This window comes from Acomys minous (genome assembly GCF_964271855.1).
Source record: "Acomys minous genome assembly, chromosome: 15".
Lineage (NCBI taxonomy): Eukaryota > Metazoa > Chordata > Mammalia > Rodentia > Muridae > Acomys > Acomys minous.
In genome coordinates this window covers 28,613,569-28,632,596 of record NC_140497.1, presented here as the reverse complement: position 1 = coordinate 28,632,596, position 19,028 = coordinate 28,613,569, and the positions used below count along the sequence as shown (strand labels likewise).

Here is a 19,028-nt window from a genome sequence, read left to right as displayed (position 1 = left end):
TTTAGAAGGCCTTGTTTCCTTGGTGTCCTCCATGTCCTCTGGCTCTTACACTACTACTGCCTCCTCTTCTTCACGGTTCTCTGAGCTATTAGTGGAGACATTTGTTTGAGACATCCCTTTTAGGGCTAAGTGTTCCAAGGTCTCTCACTCTGCATATTGTCTGTCTATATTTGTTCCCATCTGCTGCAGGAGAGAGCTACTTTAGATTCCTGGGCTACCTTAGTTTCAGGCTCTTGATCACCAAAGCAATTTTTAAAAAATAATTTTATTGAAAAATAAAATCATTCATATTACATCTCAATTGCTATCCCATCCCATGCATCCTCCCATTCCTCCCTCCCTCCTGATTTCACCTCATTCCCCTTCCCTATGACTGTGACTGATGGGGACCTCCTCCCCTGGAATATAGTGCTAGGGTATCAAGTTTCTTCCTGGGAGTCTGCTATCCTTCCTCCTAGTGCCATCAGGCCTCCCCATCAAAGGGACATGGCCAAATATGGGGCACCAGAGTTCATGTGGAAGTCACACCCCAGTCTCCATTTAACTGTGGAGAATATTCTGTCCCTTGCCTAGGTCTGGGTAGGGGTTTTATGATGACTGCACATATTGTCCTTGGTTGGTGCCATAGATCGAGCAGAACCCCTGGGCCCAGATCTACCCATCATAGTGTTCTTTTTGTAGGTTTCTAGGACCCTCTGGATCCATCTATTTCCCTATCTCCTATATTTCTCTCACCTTAGGATGTACTCACCACTATCCCATTTTCCTGATAAGTGAAGACTTTCATGAGACATGCCCCTTGGCCTAGTGTCCAGATGTAAGTGAGTATATACTATTTGAGTCTCTCTGCTTCTGAGTTAGCTCACTCATTATGATCATTTCTAGTTCAATTCATTTGTCCACAAATTTCAAAAATTCCTTGTTTTTAATAGCTGAGTAGTATCCCATTGTGCAAATGTACCACAGTTTCTTTATCCACCAAAGCAATGTTGACTATGGGTTCCAACTTATGGAATGTGCCTTAGGCCAAACAGATATTGTTTGGTTTCTCCCACAAGCTTTGTGCCACCATTGCACTAGTGTATCATGCAAGGACTCCGTTGTGGATTGAACGGTTTGTGGCTGGGATGGTGCTGACATTTCTCTGGTAGCATGCAGAATACCTTTTTCTACCAAAGATGCCTAGCACATGGAGGTGAAGACTCCATAGAGGCACTATCTCAACTTCTCTACGTTCAATGCATTGTGTAGGTGTAGTCTTCAGCAATGGGGCTGTTTGAGGGTTCCCATGAGACCCTTTTGTGCAAAACCTCAGTTATATATAGCACAATTCCAGTATGGGAAGGTTCATTTGGTAACAAGAGATGGACAGTTGAGCTTCTGTAGCTCCGTTATATTTGTCATTTTCATGTAAATTGCCTTCACATACATATATATTTTAGGAAACTTCTACTATATTAGGTCTCATACTATGCCTCAAATGATCCTTAATTTTAGCTGTCAGTTAGAGAAGGTCTAAGGGTCCTTGCAGTCCATAGAAATAACTCCCTGTGAGTGGCCAAAGCTCCAACACTAAGAGTAGAGCCAATTAGAGACAGTAAAGTAGTATTCAGTTATATCTCAAACTATAAAATAAATATCTCTAACACTATTATACAAACAATGAATAAATACATAGATAATGGAGGGAGAATAGATGTCACATGCACAGATTACAAATAATTTATGTAAACATTATACTCCTGGGAAGGCAGAACATAACTAAATCCCCATTTATTAAACATATTCCACACAGACGGCCCCGCACCTATGTGGTCCAACTAGTGCTAAGCCCTATGGAGTGTGTAGCCGAAATGTTGTAAGGAGAGTGTCACCTTTTCTCTACTCTTCCTCCCCTATACCCATAAGCCCTGTCTATTATGAGAAAAACCACCAAGAAAATCCTATTTGGTAGACATTGCACAAAGTTTGCCTGACCACTATAAAACCTGTCACTGTCACAATCATCACGAGGAGCCTGAGAAGCTGTCACAGTTAGAAAGAGCCTGAGAATGGATAATGGCTTAATAGAGTGTGGTTTGGGGACAGCTGCTGAAATCTGAGTAAATAGTGAAAGATAGTAATGATGTGTGGGCACTGGGCTACTGATTGTCATAAATGCCCCCCTGCTAATGTAGAGTGTTAACAGTAGTGGAGTCTGGATCCTGAGATTATGGGATGTCTTCCCACTAGCTTTGCAATTTTTTTTTTCAGATCTAAAACTATTCTAAAATAATTTTATCAAAATAACAGAGTCACTGTATATTTTCTTTTTTCTTAAGTATCTAAAAATAAGTGATACTCATGTATGTAGGTAACACATGAAAGGTAATTCCTAATGGATAAATTTTTTTTTTCAAAATGTGATTTTACTGTAATTATTGCCTTTTTTTATTGTTTTAGTTACAATAAAATTTTATTGTATCTAGTACAAATGTACTAGACTTTAATCAGCTACTATGGTGAAGTCAAGCTGAAATCTCATTATTACCCAGTTAACAAACATTTACTGCTAGTTGTAAGCAAAAGTAAACATTCCTATCCTACTAAGTACAGACACAGTCAAAGAGAATGACCATGAATGACAAGATGGGCTTGTCTGTGCTACTGGGGTTGAGAGAGCCAGCCCAGCATCTCTTCAGAAGGCTAGCCTGGTTAAGAAATGTAAATATAGGCTCTGAGTAATCACTTCTGAATAAAGTATCAGAACCAAATTCAATTTGTATTACCTGTTGATAGGGTTAATGTGCTTGTGTAAAGTATTTCTGGACTATGCCGTACATTTCTGAATGCTGATCCAACAATATTTATATCACTGCTAGCCTATTGGAAGGGATGCCTGGGCCAGGTGATCAGAGTGTACTATTAGGTGTGATTGAAGGAATCAAAATACTTCAAGAAAAGATTTATTTCTATGAAGGACATGATATTGAGGATATTTATGCACTAAAAGGGGCCTGGCAGAGACTAAGTATACAAAACCACAAGTTCCACAATGACTTGGTCAAAGTGTCTTCAAATTCTTTAGGCACAAGAACAGCTCTTCACTCTTCATTATTCACTGGTCAGACTGCAGCTGTGTCTTGCTCTTATTTCAGGCTAAAAGTATTGAAAACTGACAAAGACACAATGAGTTGAGTGAAAGGAAATAAAAAATGAAAACTGGGTACCATAAAATTAAACAAGGAAAGGGTGATGCGCTTGGCTTGAAGGGAAAGCAGTTGTTCTTACTCAAAGGTGTCTAAGAGTTGTCATGATGAAGATGGATTGGTTTCTCTTGCATTGTCTTAGGTAGATCAAAGTAACAACAGGTCAATATCACAGAGCAGCAGATGGTGCAATATTGTGAGTAAGCTTGTTTTTTTAATTTCTTTTTTTATTATTATAACTTATTCATATTACATCCAGATTGTTATTCTCTCACTTGCATCTTCCCATTCCCCTCTCCTCATTTTGCCCTAGGGGACGGGAATAAAGGAAAGAGTAGACTAATTTTAATAGAACTTCTGGGTGACTGGTCACTTTACAGAGTGATGAGTTCTTTATCATTACAATTTTATAGCAGAGGCCAAACATTTCTCAAAGAATTGAGTTAGTATGAGAAACAGAGCCAGTTGTTAACTCTGTGTGTGTGTGTTTGTGCTTATGTGTGTGTATACCTTGCATATAAAGATGTAAAGAACATTACTGTTCATCTGTGTGAATGCACAAAAGAATGAGCTGACTTAGGAGTTCACTTCAATAATTATGGAGCCCCAGGAGTGCTGATGACACAGTTCCACTTTTATACTAAAGAGCTGAGAAACTAAAGAATTAGTGTTTCAATTCAAGCCCAAAGGCAAGGAAATTATCATTGCTATAGCCAGAAAGGTGACAGACAGTCTTTTATTGTATTCTTGCCTCTAATTGACTAGAAGAGACCAATCTAACTTCCATATAGGGAGCATCCTCTGCTTTATCCAGTCTACCAAGTTAAAGGTTGATCCCATACAAACACTCACAGAAACCTTAGGGATAATGCCTGACCTGTAGGCTGGTCAAATTGATACATATAATCGTGCAAGATGGGTACCACTGGACATGGATGTCTAGATCAGGGCCATAGACCAGAATACTCAGCCATCCCAATTGGCCTACAGTGAGGGTATGTAGGGTGGACCACAGTGAGGATGATACAAAGGATGATGTGGTGTTGGGGTCCAGCTATCTATTATTCACAAAGTACTTACTTAAATACCTCATCAGAGATTGATCTAAGAGAACACTGTATTAGACAATCTTTGCTTTTCTGGGAAAAAACCCATCTTATCCAAACAACTGAAGTAAGGAAAAATGAATATTGTTATGTTCTGGTGGCCATCCCTCACCTGTGGTTGACAGAGTTCCTTCCCAAGAGGAGATGAGCAGTTGGCAAGGAAAGGGAGGGCTGAGTCAGGCAATGTGGCCAGGGGAATCTTCCAACTCTGACCAACTAGCAGTCAGATTGCTTCTTTACTCATATAGGTTTCACAGAACAAAGACAGACTAATGTTGATCCAACAAGTACATATTATTTTGATTTTTTTGTCACATGTACAAATTCAGTCACAATTAAAAATACAAATACAATAGATTTTATTTTTATTGTCAGTCCTATAACTCCAAATTAAAGAATCTGCAGAATGTCTCCACCAAAGCAAACATAGTTATTGTATGACAGTCTACTTTTTGACTGGCAGGACTTGAAGTTTTAAAGCACTGCAGCAAACAGAAAATATCTGAACCAGTCTATTGGCAGTTGGTCTGCATGATACCCAAATGAGGAGACTCACATAACCCAAAATGATGTTTGTAACCTTGCTTAAAAACTTATTCCTGTTTGACCAATAAGAAAGAGATCAAAGATGGCGGTGCCAATCTCACACTGCGTCTGACTAGCAGGATAACCAGGACTGCACAGCAACCTAAAGACCAAGGTGAGATCCACAAGGCACCAGTCCTGCTGATTCCCATACAGCAGTTTCATTGGTGGAGCCTCAAGGCCCGATAACACCAGAGACAACCAGATGCCTAGAAGACAATGCAGGAAGACTAGCAAGAAAACTCAGAGTCACATAATACCACCAGAAACCAGTGACCTGACCATAACAAGCACTGAAGAGATGAACACCCACAAAGCACAAGGAGAAGACTTCAAATCTGAGGTGATGAAATGGATAGAAGCCTTGAAAGAAGAAGAAAATAAATCACTCAAAGAAACACAGGAAAATACACTAAAATAGATGAAAGAATCGAATAAATCCAATGTTGAATTGCAGAAAACTACACCCAAAGAGATTAAGGAATTGAATAAGTCCTATAAAGAATTACAAGAAAATACATCCAAACAGATGAAGGAATTGCATAAACCCTATAAAGAATTACAGAAAAATTCAATCAAAAGGAAGAAAGAAATGAGTAAGACTTTTCAACACCTAAAGATAGGATTAGAAGTAACAAAGAAAACACAAGCTGAGGCAATCTTAGAGTTGGGAAACATAGGGAAAAGAACAAGAACAATGGACATAAGCAACACAAACCAAATACAAGAGATGGAAGAGAGACTCTCAAGTGTGGAAGATACAATTAAAGTTATTGATACATCAATCAAAGAAAACATTATAACTAAAAAGTTCCTGACACAATACACCCAAGAAATCTGGGACACTATAAAAAGAACAGATCTAAGAATAATAGGAGTAGATGAAGGAGAAGACTCCAAGCTCCAAGGCCCAGAAAACATTTTCAACAAAAATCACAGAAATCTTTCACAACCTAAAGAAAGAAATGACTATAAACATACAAGAATCCTACAGAACTCCAAATAGATTCAACCAGAAAAGAAGATCCTCCTGCCACATAACTATCACACAGTGGAGGAGGACCAAAGCCTATGGAACAATGATGCGCCCTTTGCTGATATATTATTGTAGCCCATGATTGCTGCAGCTGGTCACAAGTGACACTGGACTAAAAGTCCAATATATTGTGACCATGTATCTATCCCTGGAATTGAAGCCACTCCAAGCGCTCCATCCACCTGTAGGCCTAATGATGAGAGCTCATAATATCTGTTCAACAGTAGGTTTTACTAGAATCACTTGGAGTATTTGGGGAGTAATTGCACTGTATCCTTTTCCCAACCTCTGTGACTGAATATTGTGCTTTGTTATGCTACTCAAGGTTGGAAAAGCCTTAGTGAAGGAATTGCCTTATCTACCTAAGTTGACTCCAAATTGGGTTGATCTGAGTCATCTCAAATGAAGAAATGGACTTAGAGTCTCAGGGAAAGGGCAGGTGTGGCCATGGCTCAGACCACGGATGGAAATGACATGCTCAAATTCAATATTTTGCAAACACACCCATGGAGAGAGTGAATAAAGTCCTGAGTGACTGTATATTGTTGACCTCAGCATGACCGCATCAAGGACCACAATGCCTCAGACCCATGGGAGTGGCAAAGCTTTCTGCAGGTGAGGCTCAAAGGGATGGCAGAACCTTCCATCGATTCAATGTGAATGTTGAATGTGAGCAGAAAATGTCCATAGTAGGTTTCTCCCTGCTGTAGGTTTGCAGCCCGAAAATGGCTCCCCTATCAAGATGGACTAACCCTGCTTCCATGTGTAGTTGCACATAATAACTTTGCCTCCTTGTTTACCTATATGTGATAATTATTGCTCCTTGTTCATCTATATGCAATAACCTCACCACCATATTCAACTGTATATAATCAATATGCTGAGTTCACCCAGTCCATCTGATCCCAGCATTCCTCTGTGTCCATGTGTTTGTCTTTTCTTCATTCCTTCACTGGTCCAGTCAGGTCCATCCATAGAACCATACAGAGCAAAGCACACAGGTTCTATTTACTCTCCATTTAGTTTTTCCTTCTGTAAAATAAGTGAGAAATCTTGTAGTACTGGGCCAGTACAAGGCTACTAGGAGCATTGTCTTCTGAAGACCCACTTTCCACAATGAATGGTTGCTAGTGTCCTCTTTTATTGTGTTCTGCTATATACATTAGGGCATATTTTAAGATTCATTTGTTCATTTTATTGTTTATGTGCATATGTGGGTGAGCAAGGATGGACCACAGTGTATGTGTGGAGATTAGAGAACAGTTTTTGGAAGGTACATATCTCCATCAATGCCGTGTGTTTCAGGGATCAAACTCAGGTCATCAGACTTGACAGCAAGTAACTATGACTCTAAAATACATACTTTTGTTAACAATGTTAATCGTCACTTTAGGACAAAAAGGGTCTTTACATTTTCCTTAATGTATTAAAGAACCTAATACAAATGCTTACTTTTTAATTTGGAGACCTTAAGATGAATATTGATATCAACACAGAGAACAGTCAAACTAAAATTCTACTGTACCAGTGCATGGCTGAATGAAATACTCATTCATGGAATTCTGTGCACCTGAATAGCTGATGTGCTTAAAGCCTAATTATTACCCATGTCAATAAAATCATAATAAAATGTAATATTTAATTTTATAAATTAATTTAGTTTTTAATATCTTAAATTCAGGTAGCACTGTCCATTCATGGTGTGTGTGGGTGATTCCTTGGGGGCATTAGGAACTCACCAGTGGTCCTTCTAAAAAAAATGGCTCTCCATCCCTTTGTAGCCATATACTACATCATCTAGGGGTGGGACCTTGGGAATCCTTCTTCCTCCACGCTGGAATTTTAACTGGCTTGATCTTGTACAAGTCTTGTGTAGGTACCCACAGATGCTATGAATTCATGATGCAACAACTAAGTGATATCCAGAAGTTTTTCACAGCATGTCTGCATTACACTTCTTTTCAGTGATGGTGCCTAACAGAGAGAGGCTGTAGTCAGTAGAAATATTCTATCAATTTCTAAGCATTCTGTCACTTATTTTTTTAGAATTTTGAACAGAAACAAGCCTCTGCATGTGACTGTGATTACTACCATAAGAAATTTCTCTGACCAAGAGGACAAACAGAACAAATCAACTGATATAAACATAAATATTTATAAGGCAGTTTGATAACACGGTAACTTAGAATGCAACATCAATAGGTTCTTACTTAGTACCTGTGACTCCCTAGCTGTAGGTTTTGAGTATGTTATGTGCCAGACAAAAGCTCCCTCCTTTAGAGTAGGTCACAAATCCAACCAAGTGAGGGGTTGGTCACCCGCATAAACATCTTGCCACGGTTGCACCCATGGAAACGTCTTTTCTAGCAAGTTGGAGTTGTGGCCTGCAGACTTGATTGTTGGAATGACCACTGCTGTCTTTTCTCTTCCAGCAGTCTATAGAGCACCTTCCAGGACTATGGAAGCTAGACAGCTTGGAGAGGTCCTTGGTCCCTTAAAATTTATGTTTCCTGCAACAAAAGTGTGTGTGTGTGTGTGTGTGTGTGTGTGTGTGTGTGTGTGTGTGTGTGTGTCTTCAGCAACTAATTCTTACCCTCGAATTATGGCGGGCAATGAAGAGCAATGGCAATGTTGTTTTAATTGCCTCTGGAGCCTGTTGACCAAAAAGTCTCTTGGAGGCATCCAATGTCTGGAACTAAGGTTTTCATTTAATAACCTAAGTGACTTCTAGGAAGACCTTTTTAAAAACTTAATGTGCTTCTGTTCATTGAAAATTGTATTTATAGTTAGCTTACAAACTTCATAAAGACTTCTTCATACACCCTTAGTTTTGGTTGAACCACCCCTATGATTTCTTTCTCTTACCTCTGTTGCCATAGACTTTAAACCTTAGCTTTCAGTATTCCCTCAAACCTTGCCCTTTCATATCAAATATGTCTTGCTTTACCTTATTATTATATGCCTTGTTTCTTTTACTAGCGTTTCAAGATCCTAGATTCCAATGTACCTTCTTTGTGCATAATTCAGTTTAGGCTTTACATGCCTCCTCATTTCTCGATCTGCATCATTTTACTACCTGAACCATTTTGCACCCAGTAAACCCCATCTACTTTCTTTTTACAATAGTCTACTATTTTCTTCCTTAATTGTTCGCTGTCCATGCCAATAGTCTGTTTCTAGTTTTCTAGGTTTCACATGTTACAACATAAAATAAAGGATGTGAAGCTCAGTTACTCCTATCAGAGAGAACAAGCAGCATCTGTCTTATGGGGCCTGGATGGTCTCACTCAGTATAATTTTTCCAGTTCCACCTATTTATCTGAAATTTGTTATTTCACTCTTTTTTTTTCCTAATAGCCGAATGGATAACATTCCTTTATGTATGATGTGACATTTTCATTATCCATTTCACAGTTGGTATGCATCTAGGTCGATCCCAACTCCTAGCTATTGTGAACAGAGGAGCGATAAACATGGATGTGTAAGTATCTCTATAGTAATGCACAATAACTTTGGATACATGCCCAGGGGTTGACTAGCTTGGTCATGTGGTCGATGTACTTATAGTTTTGTGAGAGACTTTCAGACCAATTTCCTTTGGCTTTACTGGTTTGCACTACACACAACAGTGTGTAAGGGTTCCCCTTTCCTGATACCCATTTCATCACTTGTTATTTGTTTTATTTTTTTTAATATCTTATTTAATTTTAACTTATGTGCATTGGTGTGAGGGTGTCAGATCTTGGCGTTACAGACAGTTGTGAGCTGCCATGTGGGTGCTGGGAATTGAACCCTGGTCCTTTGGAAGAGCAGGCAGTGCTCTTAACCACTGAGCCATCTCTCCAGCCCCATCACTTGTTCTTTGTATTCCCAATGATGGCCATTCTGATAAGAATAATGTGGACCTTTAACATAAATTTAATCTGCATTTCCATGATGATTAAGGATGGGGAATGCTATAAAAAGTCACTTGTATTTTTGCTTCTGTGAACTTTCTGCCCAATACCATGACCTATTTTTAAATTTGGTTGGTTGTTTTATTGGTGTTTAGTTCTTTGAGTCCTTTGTGTGTTCTTGATAGTAATCCTCTGTCATATGCACACCTGGCACAGGTTTCACTCCCCTTCTGGGTGTTGTCTTTTCACTTAATTGGCACTTTCCTTTGGTTTACAAAGCCCTCTTAGTTTCATAAAGTTTAATTTATCAAATGATCCTACTTACTAAGTTACTGAGTCTTCTTCCGAATCTATGCCACATCTCCTCTTCAAGGCTCAGGGACCATTGCATAAAAGGGATAGAAGTTTACATGAGAGAGAAATAAAGAAGACTAGAGCAAAGCTGGGTCTTCTGGTCAAAACAGGGATGTTGCACTCATGCACTCCCAACAGCTATGGTTGCTTATTCTCTATCAAGACAGTCATCGTTGTAACATGGAAGAAGGAAAGACCATTATCTCCTCATCCTTAACCAGAAGACAGAAGTAGAGGTTGTGGTGGGGGGGGTCTTGATCTGGGAGCACTTGGGGGAGGAGAAAGGGGGAATGAATATGATCAAAATATGTTGTAAGATGAAGGGAATTGTGTAATTTTTGTTTTTTGTTTTTGTTTTTGTTTTTCTCTGTCTTTATCTGGTTTTGTTATCAGGGCAATAATAGTAAACAAATCTTGGAATATAAGCAGAGTCTTAATTTCTTTCCTTTTTTTGAAATTATTTATTTCATCTTGGCTAACATTTGAAATGTATGCATTAAGAAATCTATCCACTAACTTAGTAGAATAGAGGTTCTTAAAATGTGTGCCTATGATTTTCTGAATTTCATTGGTATCTTTTCTTTTGTCTTCCTCTTCATTTGAATCATAATGCTTTGGACTTCTCCTTGTTTCTCTTGGTCAACTTGTCTAAGGATTTGTCAACTTTGTTTACTGTTTACAAAAACCAACTCTTAATTTCATTGATTCTTTGCATTTTCTTTCATTTTTATTTAATGAGTACAGTTAGAATGGACAGCCTTTGAAATATTAACAAAGGTCATTTAAGAAACATTGACCACGGAAACTCAAGAATAGCTAAACATCGAAGCTTAACTTAAAGGGAAAGACATAGTATACGTAGACTTTTCTGTGTTAAAATATAGCAGCACTCATTCCTCACATTTCTTCAACCCTTCCTACTCTCTTTATCCCTTCCTTCCTCTTTCATTCTTCCTGGATGAGTAGGATGTATTTTCTGTTGTGTGCTGTCTTAAGGTTTCTGCCACAGCACACCACTGATGGCGTTGGCTGAACAGCATAAATTTGTTTTCTCAGAGTTCTGGACTTTTGTAGTCCAAGATCAATGGGTTGGCCATTTTGCTTTACCATAGGCCCTCCTTTGGGGGATCCACACGTGTTTTTTTTTCTGTTGTGTTCTTCCAAGCATTTTTCTGTGCATGCCTCACACCTCTCCCTCTTCTTTCTATTTAATACACTATTTTTATTAGTACTTTGAGATTTTCTTTCATGCACACAACGCATTTTGACCATTTTTTACACTAGTATCTCTTCTTAGCTCTTTTCAGATCTACACACAGCTCCCCATTCCCTCCCAAATTCCTGTTCGCTTTTTTCTTTCTTTACATAACTCTTCAACTCCAATTGTGCTGCCCCTATGTTCTTGGTTATAGGGCCATACACTGGAGTGTGTTGTTGGAGGTTGGTCTGATGTATTTTGATCGTAATTACTACTTGCTGTCTTTGCCCCACCTGTACCTTGCCTAAGAGCCTAATCTATTTGACCAATAAAAGGTGATCACACCTAGGCAGGGCAAACGGGATAGGTGTGGCTAAGGTTCCTGGGCTGGGGGAGAGAGGGAGAATCTTGGAAGGAGAGAGACCAGAAGAGAGGAGAGAAGAAGGAGGCTGTGCCATCATGGATTAGGTGGAGGAGAAGCAGATGGCCAGCATGGACAGAGAATTTGTCCCAGATGAACATTAACAAGTATATGGGATTATGGAGGTATCTTGATAGAAATTATTAGAAAAAGATGACATGGTATTGGGACAGTTATTCCATTCCTGCCTCACTATGGGAAGTAGTTTAGGGGATTAATATCTGCCCTGCCCCAAGTGAACTAAGGTTATTTTAAAATATAATGGGTTTCTGTTTCTTGATTGACAGCTAGCCGGTAAGAAAATACTGCTTTAATAATAATTACATTCCTGATAATAAACATTATTAGGCCATACTAGTAAATTAACCACAACAGTATGTACTTACAAGGACCATACCTTAAGGAACACCATCCTTTCTTCTGAAGAAAAACCACAAAATGTCAACAGATTTCAGTTTGGGGTGAGGAACTCATGATCCTTTCCCTTCTCCATGCTAGAATGTTGACTGGCTTGATACTGTTCAGGCAACCACAGCTGCTGGGGGTTCATGAGAACAGCTCTCTCGTCATGTCCAGGATGCTTGGCTCTACTCTTCTGTGACCTCCGGTTCTCTTGTCCTATGGTCCCTGAGTCTTGAAGAAGGGATGGGGTATAGGTATTCCATTTGTAATGAGAATTCTACTACAGTCATTCTCTATACTTCGACAGGCTGTGAGTTTCTATACTCACCATCATCCACATCATAAAGAGAGTTCTCTGATGAGCACTGAAGGTTGTACTAATTTATGGGCAAAGAGATGTGAATTCAGAGGGTGGCTTAATACTATGTCCATCTAGCTAAAAAAGTAGTAGGAAGTTCACTCATGGGGTCCGTGATCTCCCTAATCATGTGTTCTTGGCTAGATTTACAAACCAAGCATGTGTTTCTGTCCATGGAAAAGACCTCAAATCCAGTCCGAATGTAGTTGGCTACCCTTATATCATTCTTGCTACTATTTCAGCCATGGGCATATCTTACCATCCCAGTTATTAATGATTTTCAACAGGCTTCCCAGTTTGGTAAGACCCTGATTACTTTCCCCCTGATCCTATCATCACATTTTATATCATCTGCATTTCACATCAATATATCTTACATTTTCACAATTTTCTCTATAGCTAAGAGCCCTAAATTAATCTCAAGACGAATATAACTAATTGATTTTAAACTTTTTCCTTTAACTATAGCACTTAAATTTCCACTACAGTGTACTCAAACTGAACATCAGCATTTCTCCCGTCTTTGCTGTCCCAGCTAGGCTTTTTCATTTCACCTGCTTACTCACTCATCTGTTACTCATGTGCCCATCTCCTTGAGTCTCTTCTCTTCCTACACCCATACTACTATGTTTCATCAATTCCACAATGTAGTTTTCTGGTCACATTTTACATCTGAAATTGTGCTGCTTCAAGTGTGTGATGGTTTATTAGCTGGAAGGATTTGCTTTCCTAGTATATAAAATGGCAAGCTTAAATCAGTATTTTAGAGTCCATGAAATGCAATATGGTCACACCAAATGATTTACAAGTTCCTATTTGTGAACCATGCCCACTTTCCTTATTTCTCTGCTCCTTCTCAGGGCCATACTATCATCATTTCAAGAGAAGATCATTTTAAGAGTGCTACAGTGGCCTCTTCTGATTCTAATATTGCTCTCACAAACTGCCTGCGCTATCCTCCAGCCTTAGCGGTCTACATTGTAGCTACCATGACCTGTCAAGTGAAAGTAAGTTTGTTTTAAGCATGTTTAATAGATTTTAACCACATTATGTTGTCTAGGTACCAAAGCCCAGACTTTTTAGTGTTCATCATGTACTTGTATATCAATGCAATTCAACTCAGGATTTTCTCTCACATTTTGTTGTCATGATGTCATAGAGTCTAGATTCTTTATAGTGTTTCAAAAAGGCCTTGCCCAGAAGCATCCCAATACCGCTCTTCCTTCCTTGCTTAATGATTAATTTACCTCCTAGCTTTCAATTTAGATGTTAGTCTTTCCAAGAATTTCCTTTGACCTCCTTGAGTCTGGATAAAAGATACTTGTATAACATTTCAGAATTCCCCAGTCATCATTTACCACTGAATTGCTTATATTTTCTTAGAACAAGATAAATTACGAGCCTGATTTGCGTTCCTTCTGCTTCGTTTCCCTTCTTTCGGTAAGAAAGGCATAGTGTTTGCCTTGGGACATTTGTGTAAGGCTAAAAGAGGATATCATTTGCAAAACAAATTTACTGAAAGATTAAGACAGCAATACCTTTAGGATAGGTTTGGAAATGAACAAAAAAGTCCCTGTGTTCTTGCCACAAGAACTAAGAACTTGCTCTATTCCGTGCTAACGTTTATGGGAAGTACTCAGAGACTAGTTGAGCAGTATCTTGGAAAGCTGCATCCTTGACTCAGTCTCCCAAGAATCATCTAGAACTCTAGAGCCCCAAGGATGATAGACATGAATGTGTGTCCAGTGGCTCAGGGACCACATGAACTGAACAGTGAAATATAAGAGTTCCCAAAATGGAAACCTCTGGATGACAGAGTGACTGAACTCTTAAGGGATAAACTATGAAACATTTTTTAGTTAGGTTTAATCAAAGTTAACAAACACAACATATTTTGGTTGGCTACATTTGTGGACCACACTCAAGTTTATAGCATGTTGTTCTTTGAATATAAAGCATATTTTCTCTTTCATCCTAAGAGCTTTATTCTTTCTCCACTCCTCCTTTCCCCCTGGCTTGACTTTCCTTTCTTCTCATCTCAAAGGATTTTATAATTTTTAATCCCTGAGTTACAAATACTTAAAGAGATGAAGATTGTTCTCTCATTCTCTATTACTGGAACAGAACAGAGCAGAAACAAGGAAATTAATGGTAGAAACTCAAATTTTGAATTAGGATGTAGTTTAGTTAATACCATTCTACCCATGCTGGTATCCTGGTTTTATTACGGTGGTAGTGTCACACAAGTTGTTCATGTTGGGGGATTGAGGTGATGCTCAGCGCTGGTGTTTTCTCTGTAAAATTTCTTCGATAGACATTGATGTTCCTGTAGAGATGTGCCCATTTAGAATTTCTAGCACATTTTGTTATTTTGGTTAGACAACAGATATATAGATGTATAATTCAAATATTATGAAACCTATTCTATTAAAATTTACAACTCAGAATTGGACAAACACCTGAAGATCCAGTTTCAGAAAAATTTCATCAATTCTTCAGGAAATCCTTTACCTGTAGAAATTAATTCTCATCCTGTGTGTCTTTTCCTTACCTCCAGCCTCTGATAAGCAGTGGTTTACTTTTCTTTGCTGTGGATTTATCTGACTTATAAAGCTACCAAAAATGACATTACAGATGATGTCATTTTCTGATTGTTTTCTTTTACTTAGGACAATCTTTTCAAGAGCATCGATATTATAGTTTATGCATCAAATTAGTTGTTTTATGGGAGAATAATGTTGCATTGTACAGATAAGGTAGATTTATTTATCATTCATGATGTGATAGACATTGATTTCGTTCCATATTTTTGGTTTCCTATTCAATTTTAGATCTACCTGGAAATAGAATCACAAGTTAATGTTATCAATTCTTAAATCTCTGCTTAATACTTTAAGAAGAACTGCCAAGATCTTCTCAAAAACAACTCAGCCATTTCACATTTCCACTAGGAACATAAGGGCTCAGATTCTTGTGTATGATTCTAAACAAGACTTATTGTCTACTTTAAAACTTATATGCCCTGTGTCAAATAATATCTCCTGTGAATTTGGTTGCTTATCGCTAATGATGGAAATATTGATTATCTTTTCAACAGTCAAAACCTTTGGACAATTACAATCCACATGTTTGAAGGTTATGACTATTTAAAGTCTTTGATCACTTTACAATTTAATTGCTTATGTTTTTATTATTGAGCAGTAAAAGGTCCTTATTATTTTAGGAGATAATTTCTCATGGTTCTTGATTTTCAAATATGTCTTCTCTTTCCTTGAGTTTAGTTTAACTCTAGTTTCGCATTTAATGTAAGTTACTGGCTCACTTTAGATACTTTTTAGGACATGCCCATTAGACATCTAATTTCATTCTTTTGTACTGGATATAGGGCTGTCTTAATTTAATCCATTAAAATATCTACTACTTTATATTTTTTTCTGTTGAAGATTATTTGAAAATAGGACTAAGAAAGAAGATGTATTAACCTCTAGTGCTAATTTCTAGAATACTATTCCCCCATTGGTACTAGGGAGCACCATGTCTTGAAAATGGATCCTATGGCAACAACAGAGACCCCATCAGTAGGCTTGTCACAGGGGAAGGTATCCATTTTTCATTGTGAATTCCTTTGGTCAGTGTCTACTAGGGTATTGCTTGGGCTGAGAAACACTTAAAGAAATGCTCAACATCCTTAGTCAGAGAAATGCAAATCAAAACAACACTGAGATTCCATCTTACACCCATCAGAATGGCTAAGATCAATAACTCAACTGACACCACATGCTGGCGAGGATGTGGAGAAAGAGGAACACTCCTTCATTGCTGGTAAGAATGCAAACTAGTACAACCACTTTGGAAATCTATCTGGCACTTTCTCAGAAAAATGGGAATAGGGCTTCCTCAAGACCCAGATATTCCACTCCTTGGAATATACCCAGAAGATGCACTACCACACAACAGGGACATATGCTCAACCATGTTCATAGCTGCCTTATTCATAATAGCCAGAACATGGAAACAGCCTAAGTGTCCCTCAGTAGAAGAATGGATAAAGAAACTGTGGTACATTTACACTATGGAATACTACTCAGCTATTAAAAACAAGGAATTTCCAAAATTTGTGGACAAATGGATTGAACTAGAAATTATCATGAGTGAGTTCACCCAGAAGCAAAAATAGTTAAATGGTATATACTCACTTATATCGAGACACTAGTCCAAGGGGTACGTCCCCTTGAAAAACTTTACCTACCAAGAAAGTGGGTCAGAGGGGAGGACATCCTATTGAGACTTTAGGTGTGAGAAGCCTGGGAGAATTAGGAAATAGAAGGATCCAGAGGGTCCTGGAAAACTACAGGCAGACCTGGGCCCTGGGGTCCTCCTCAAACTATGGCACCAGCCAAGGAAAATATAGGCAGTAAACTTTGAACCCCTACCCAGTCTAGCTGATAGACAGGACATTCTCCACCGTTAAGTGGAGAAGGAGATCTGACTTTCACACAAACTCTGGTGCCGCATATTTGACCATGTCCCTCGGATGGGGATGCCTGGTGGCACTCAGAGGAAGGATAATGGGTCACCAAGAAGAGACTCGATACCCTATGAGCATATACAGAGGGAGGAGGTCCCCCTCAGTCACAGACATAGGGGAGGGGAATGGGGGGGAAGCGGGAGGGAGGGAGGAATGGAAGGATACAAGGGATGGGCTAACAACTGAGATGTAATATGAATAAATTAATTAAAAGGAAGATCAAGAGGTCCAAATCTACATACAAAAATCTACAGACAACCGAAGAAGGAAGCTGACAACAGAAGAAATAGCCTGGTCAAGGGAAGAACACATAAAGTGGTTATCCAATAGCAAATGATCTACCCTGAAAACATACAAGTAACATTATACATACTGAGCAGGCTATATTTAGGAAACCAAATGTATATTCATATGCTTGTATAACGGTAATCCATAAGAAAGCCACAAATTGAAAAGAGAAAGGGGAGCATATCAGAGAGTTTAGCGACAAGAAAGAAAAAGGGGAATGGTGTAATTATATTATAATTTCAAAAAAAAATAAAAGAAATTAAGACTCACTCATATTCCACAGTTTGCTTACCTTTAAATACAACCCAAACTACCTATTATACTTTGGCAGAGTTTGGGTTTTTTTTGTTGTTGTTGTTGTTGTTGTTTGTTTTGTTTTGTTTTAAGTCCTGTGAGTTTTGGGAGCATCAGATAGTTCAGTCTTCAGGTAAAGCCACATGTCATGGAGCCTGACAACCAGAGCTGAATTACTACACCTTGCTCAGCAGGAGAGAAACAACTGATGCAAGTTGTCCTCAAAACTCCACATCCCAGATTGAATAAATATGTGTATATATATTTTTAAGATGTGAGCTTTCGCTTGTTTGCTTCCGGTTGGTAGAGGTTTTTACTCCCCGGGAATGGCAAAACTAGAAATCCTCCCAGGGGACCCACAGAAACTACACAGGTTCATTTTTTTCTTCCATTATGGATAAGTGAGTCAATTTCTGCCTGTTAATCATGATTTTATTTTACTCTTCTTCATTGTTTGTTGGATAACACATGAGAAGAAACAAGTAGTTCAGCCCCCTGTTTTTACAGCCCTGTGAAGTAACTACCTGGAAGATCAATATGTACCAACCAGGAGATCCCACGGTTACAGTGAGACAAAATATAAAGCTATGATTAGATGAGCTCCTGAGACGCCACCCTTGCTCTCTGCATTTTGATTCTTTGGTTTAGTTAGTTTTGTTTCATTCTGTTATTTCTAAAATTTATTCACTTATTTTTCCAACTATAAAAATCAGCTATATCAAGATATATGTTTTAAGTTGATAATGATGAGGTATGATAGATACTGATTTACATTCAAGATTTTATACTCACAAAGATAGGAAAGATGCTTTATTCAATGTCGACAAATATAAATAGCCCAAACACTATGAATATAACATATTTATATAATTCATGATTGTTCTGTGGTTCTTTTTGCTGTATGTAGCTTATTATATATGTGTAATAATATAAATGTATATGTAAAAATATTTAATAAAAACTGTAAAAAAAAATCAGCCGTAAATCCAATTGAACCCTAAGACTTTTCAAATATCATTATTGGTATTTATTTTCTTTCCTTCCACTCTATTCCCTTCCCTCTTCCTGCTCAGTTAACCCCCACCCCAGGTTCCCCCTTTTCCCTTCACAGCAACCGTGTCTACTGTTCTGGCTCTCTAGACTTTCCTGTAGCCTCATTTCTACTTTCATGGTTTCTGTGGTTACTTCATGTCATTTATACAATTCTAAATATTTGGCGATAAGATCCATAAATTATATGTCTACATCTGTAATAACTATTAGATGCTGTTTTGGGTTTCTAGAATTTGTATCACAAATTTATTTAGTGCTATACAAATATGTTTTTATAGCATATATCAGTAATATAGGTTCTGTATTGGCACATTTAAAAGA

The 19,028-nt window shown here is 38.2% G+C and overlaps 1 protein-coding gene across 1 annotated transcript in view; it reads left to right on the top strand.

The window, feature by feature from the left end:
• Positions 1-19,028, top strand: part of LOC311585057 (uncharacterized protein) — a gene marked incomplete at its 5' end in the record, with an annotated part of 161,906 nt that overhangs the window by 46,272 nt on the left and 96,606 nt on the right. Inside the window, one exon of the mRNA XM_084759826.1 lies at positions 13,405-13,551. Within this exon, the coding sequence (XP_084615952.1) occupies positions 13,405-13,551 (147 nt within the window). The remainder of the gene's footprint in view (positions 1-13,404; positions 13,552-19,028) is intronic.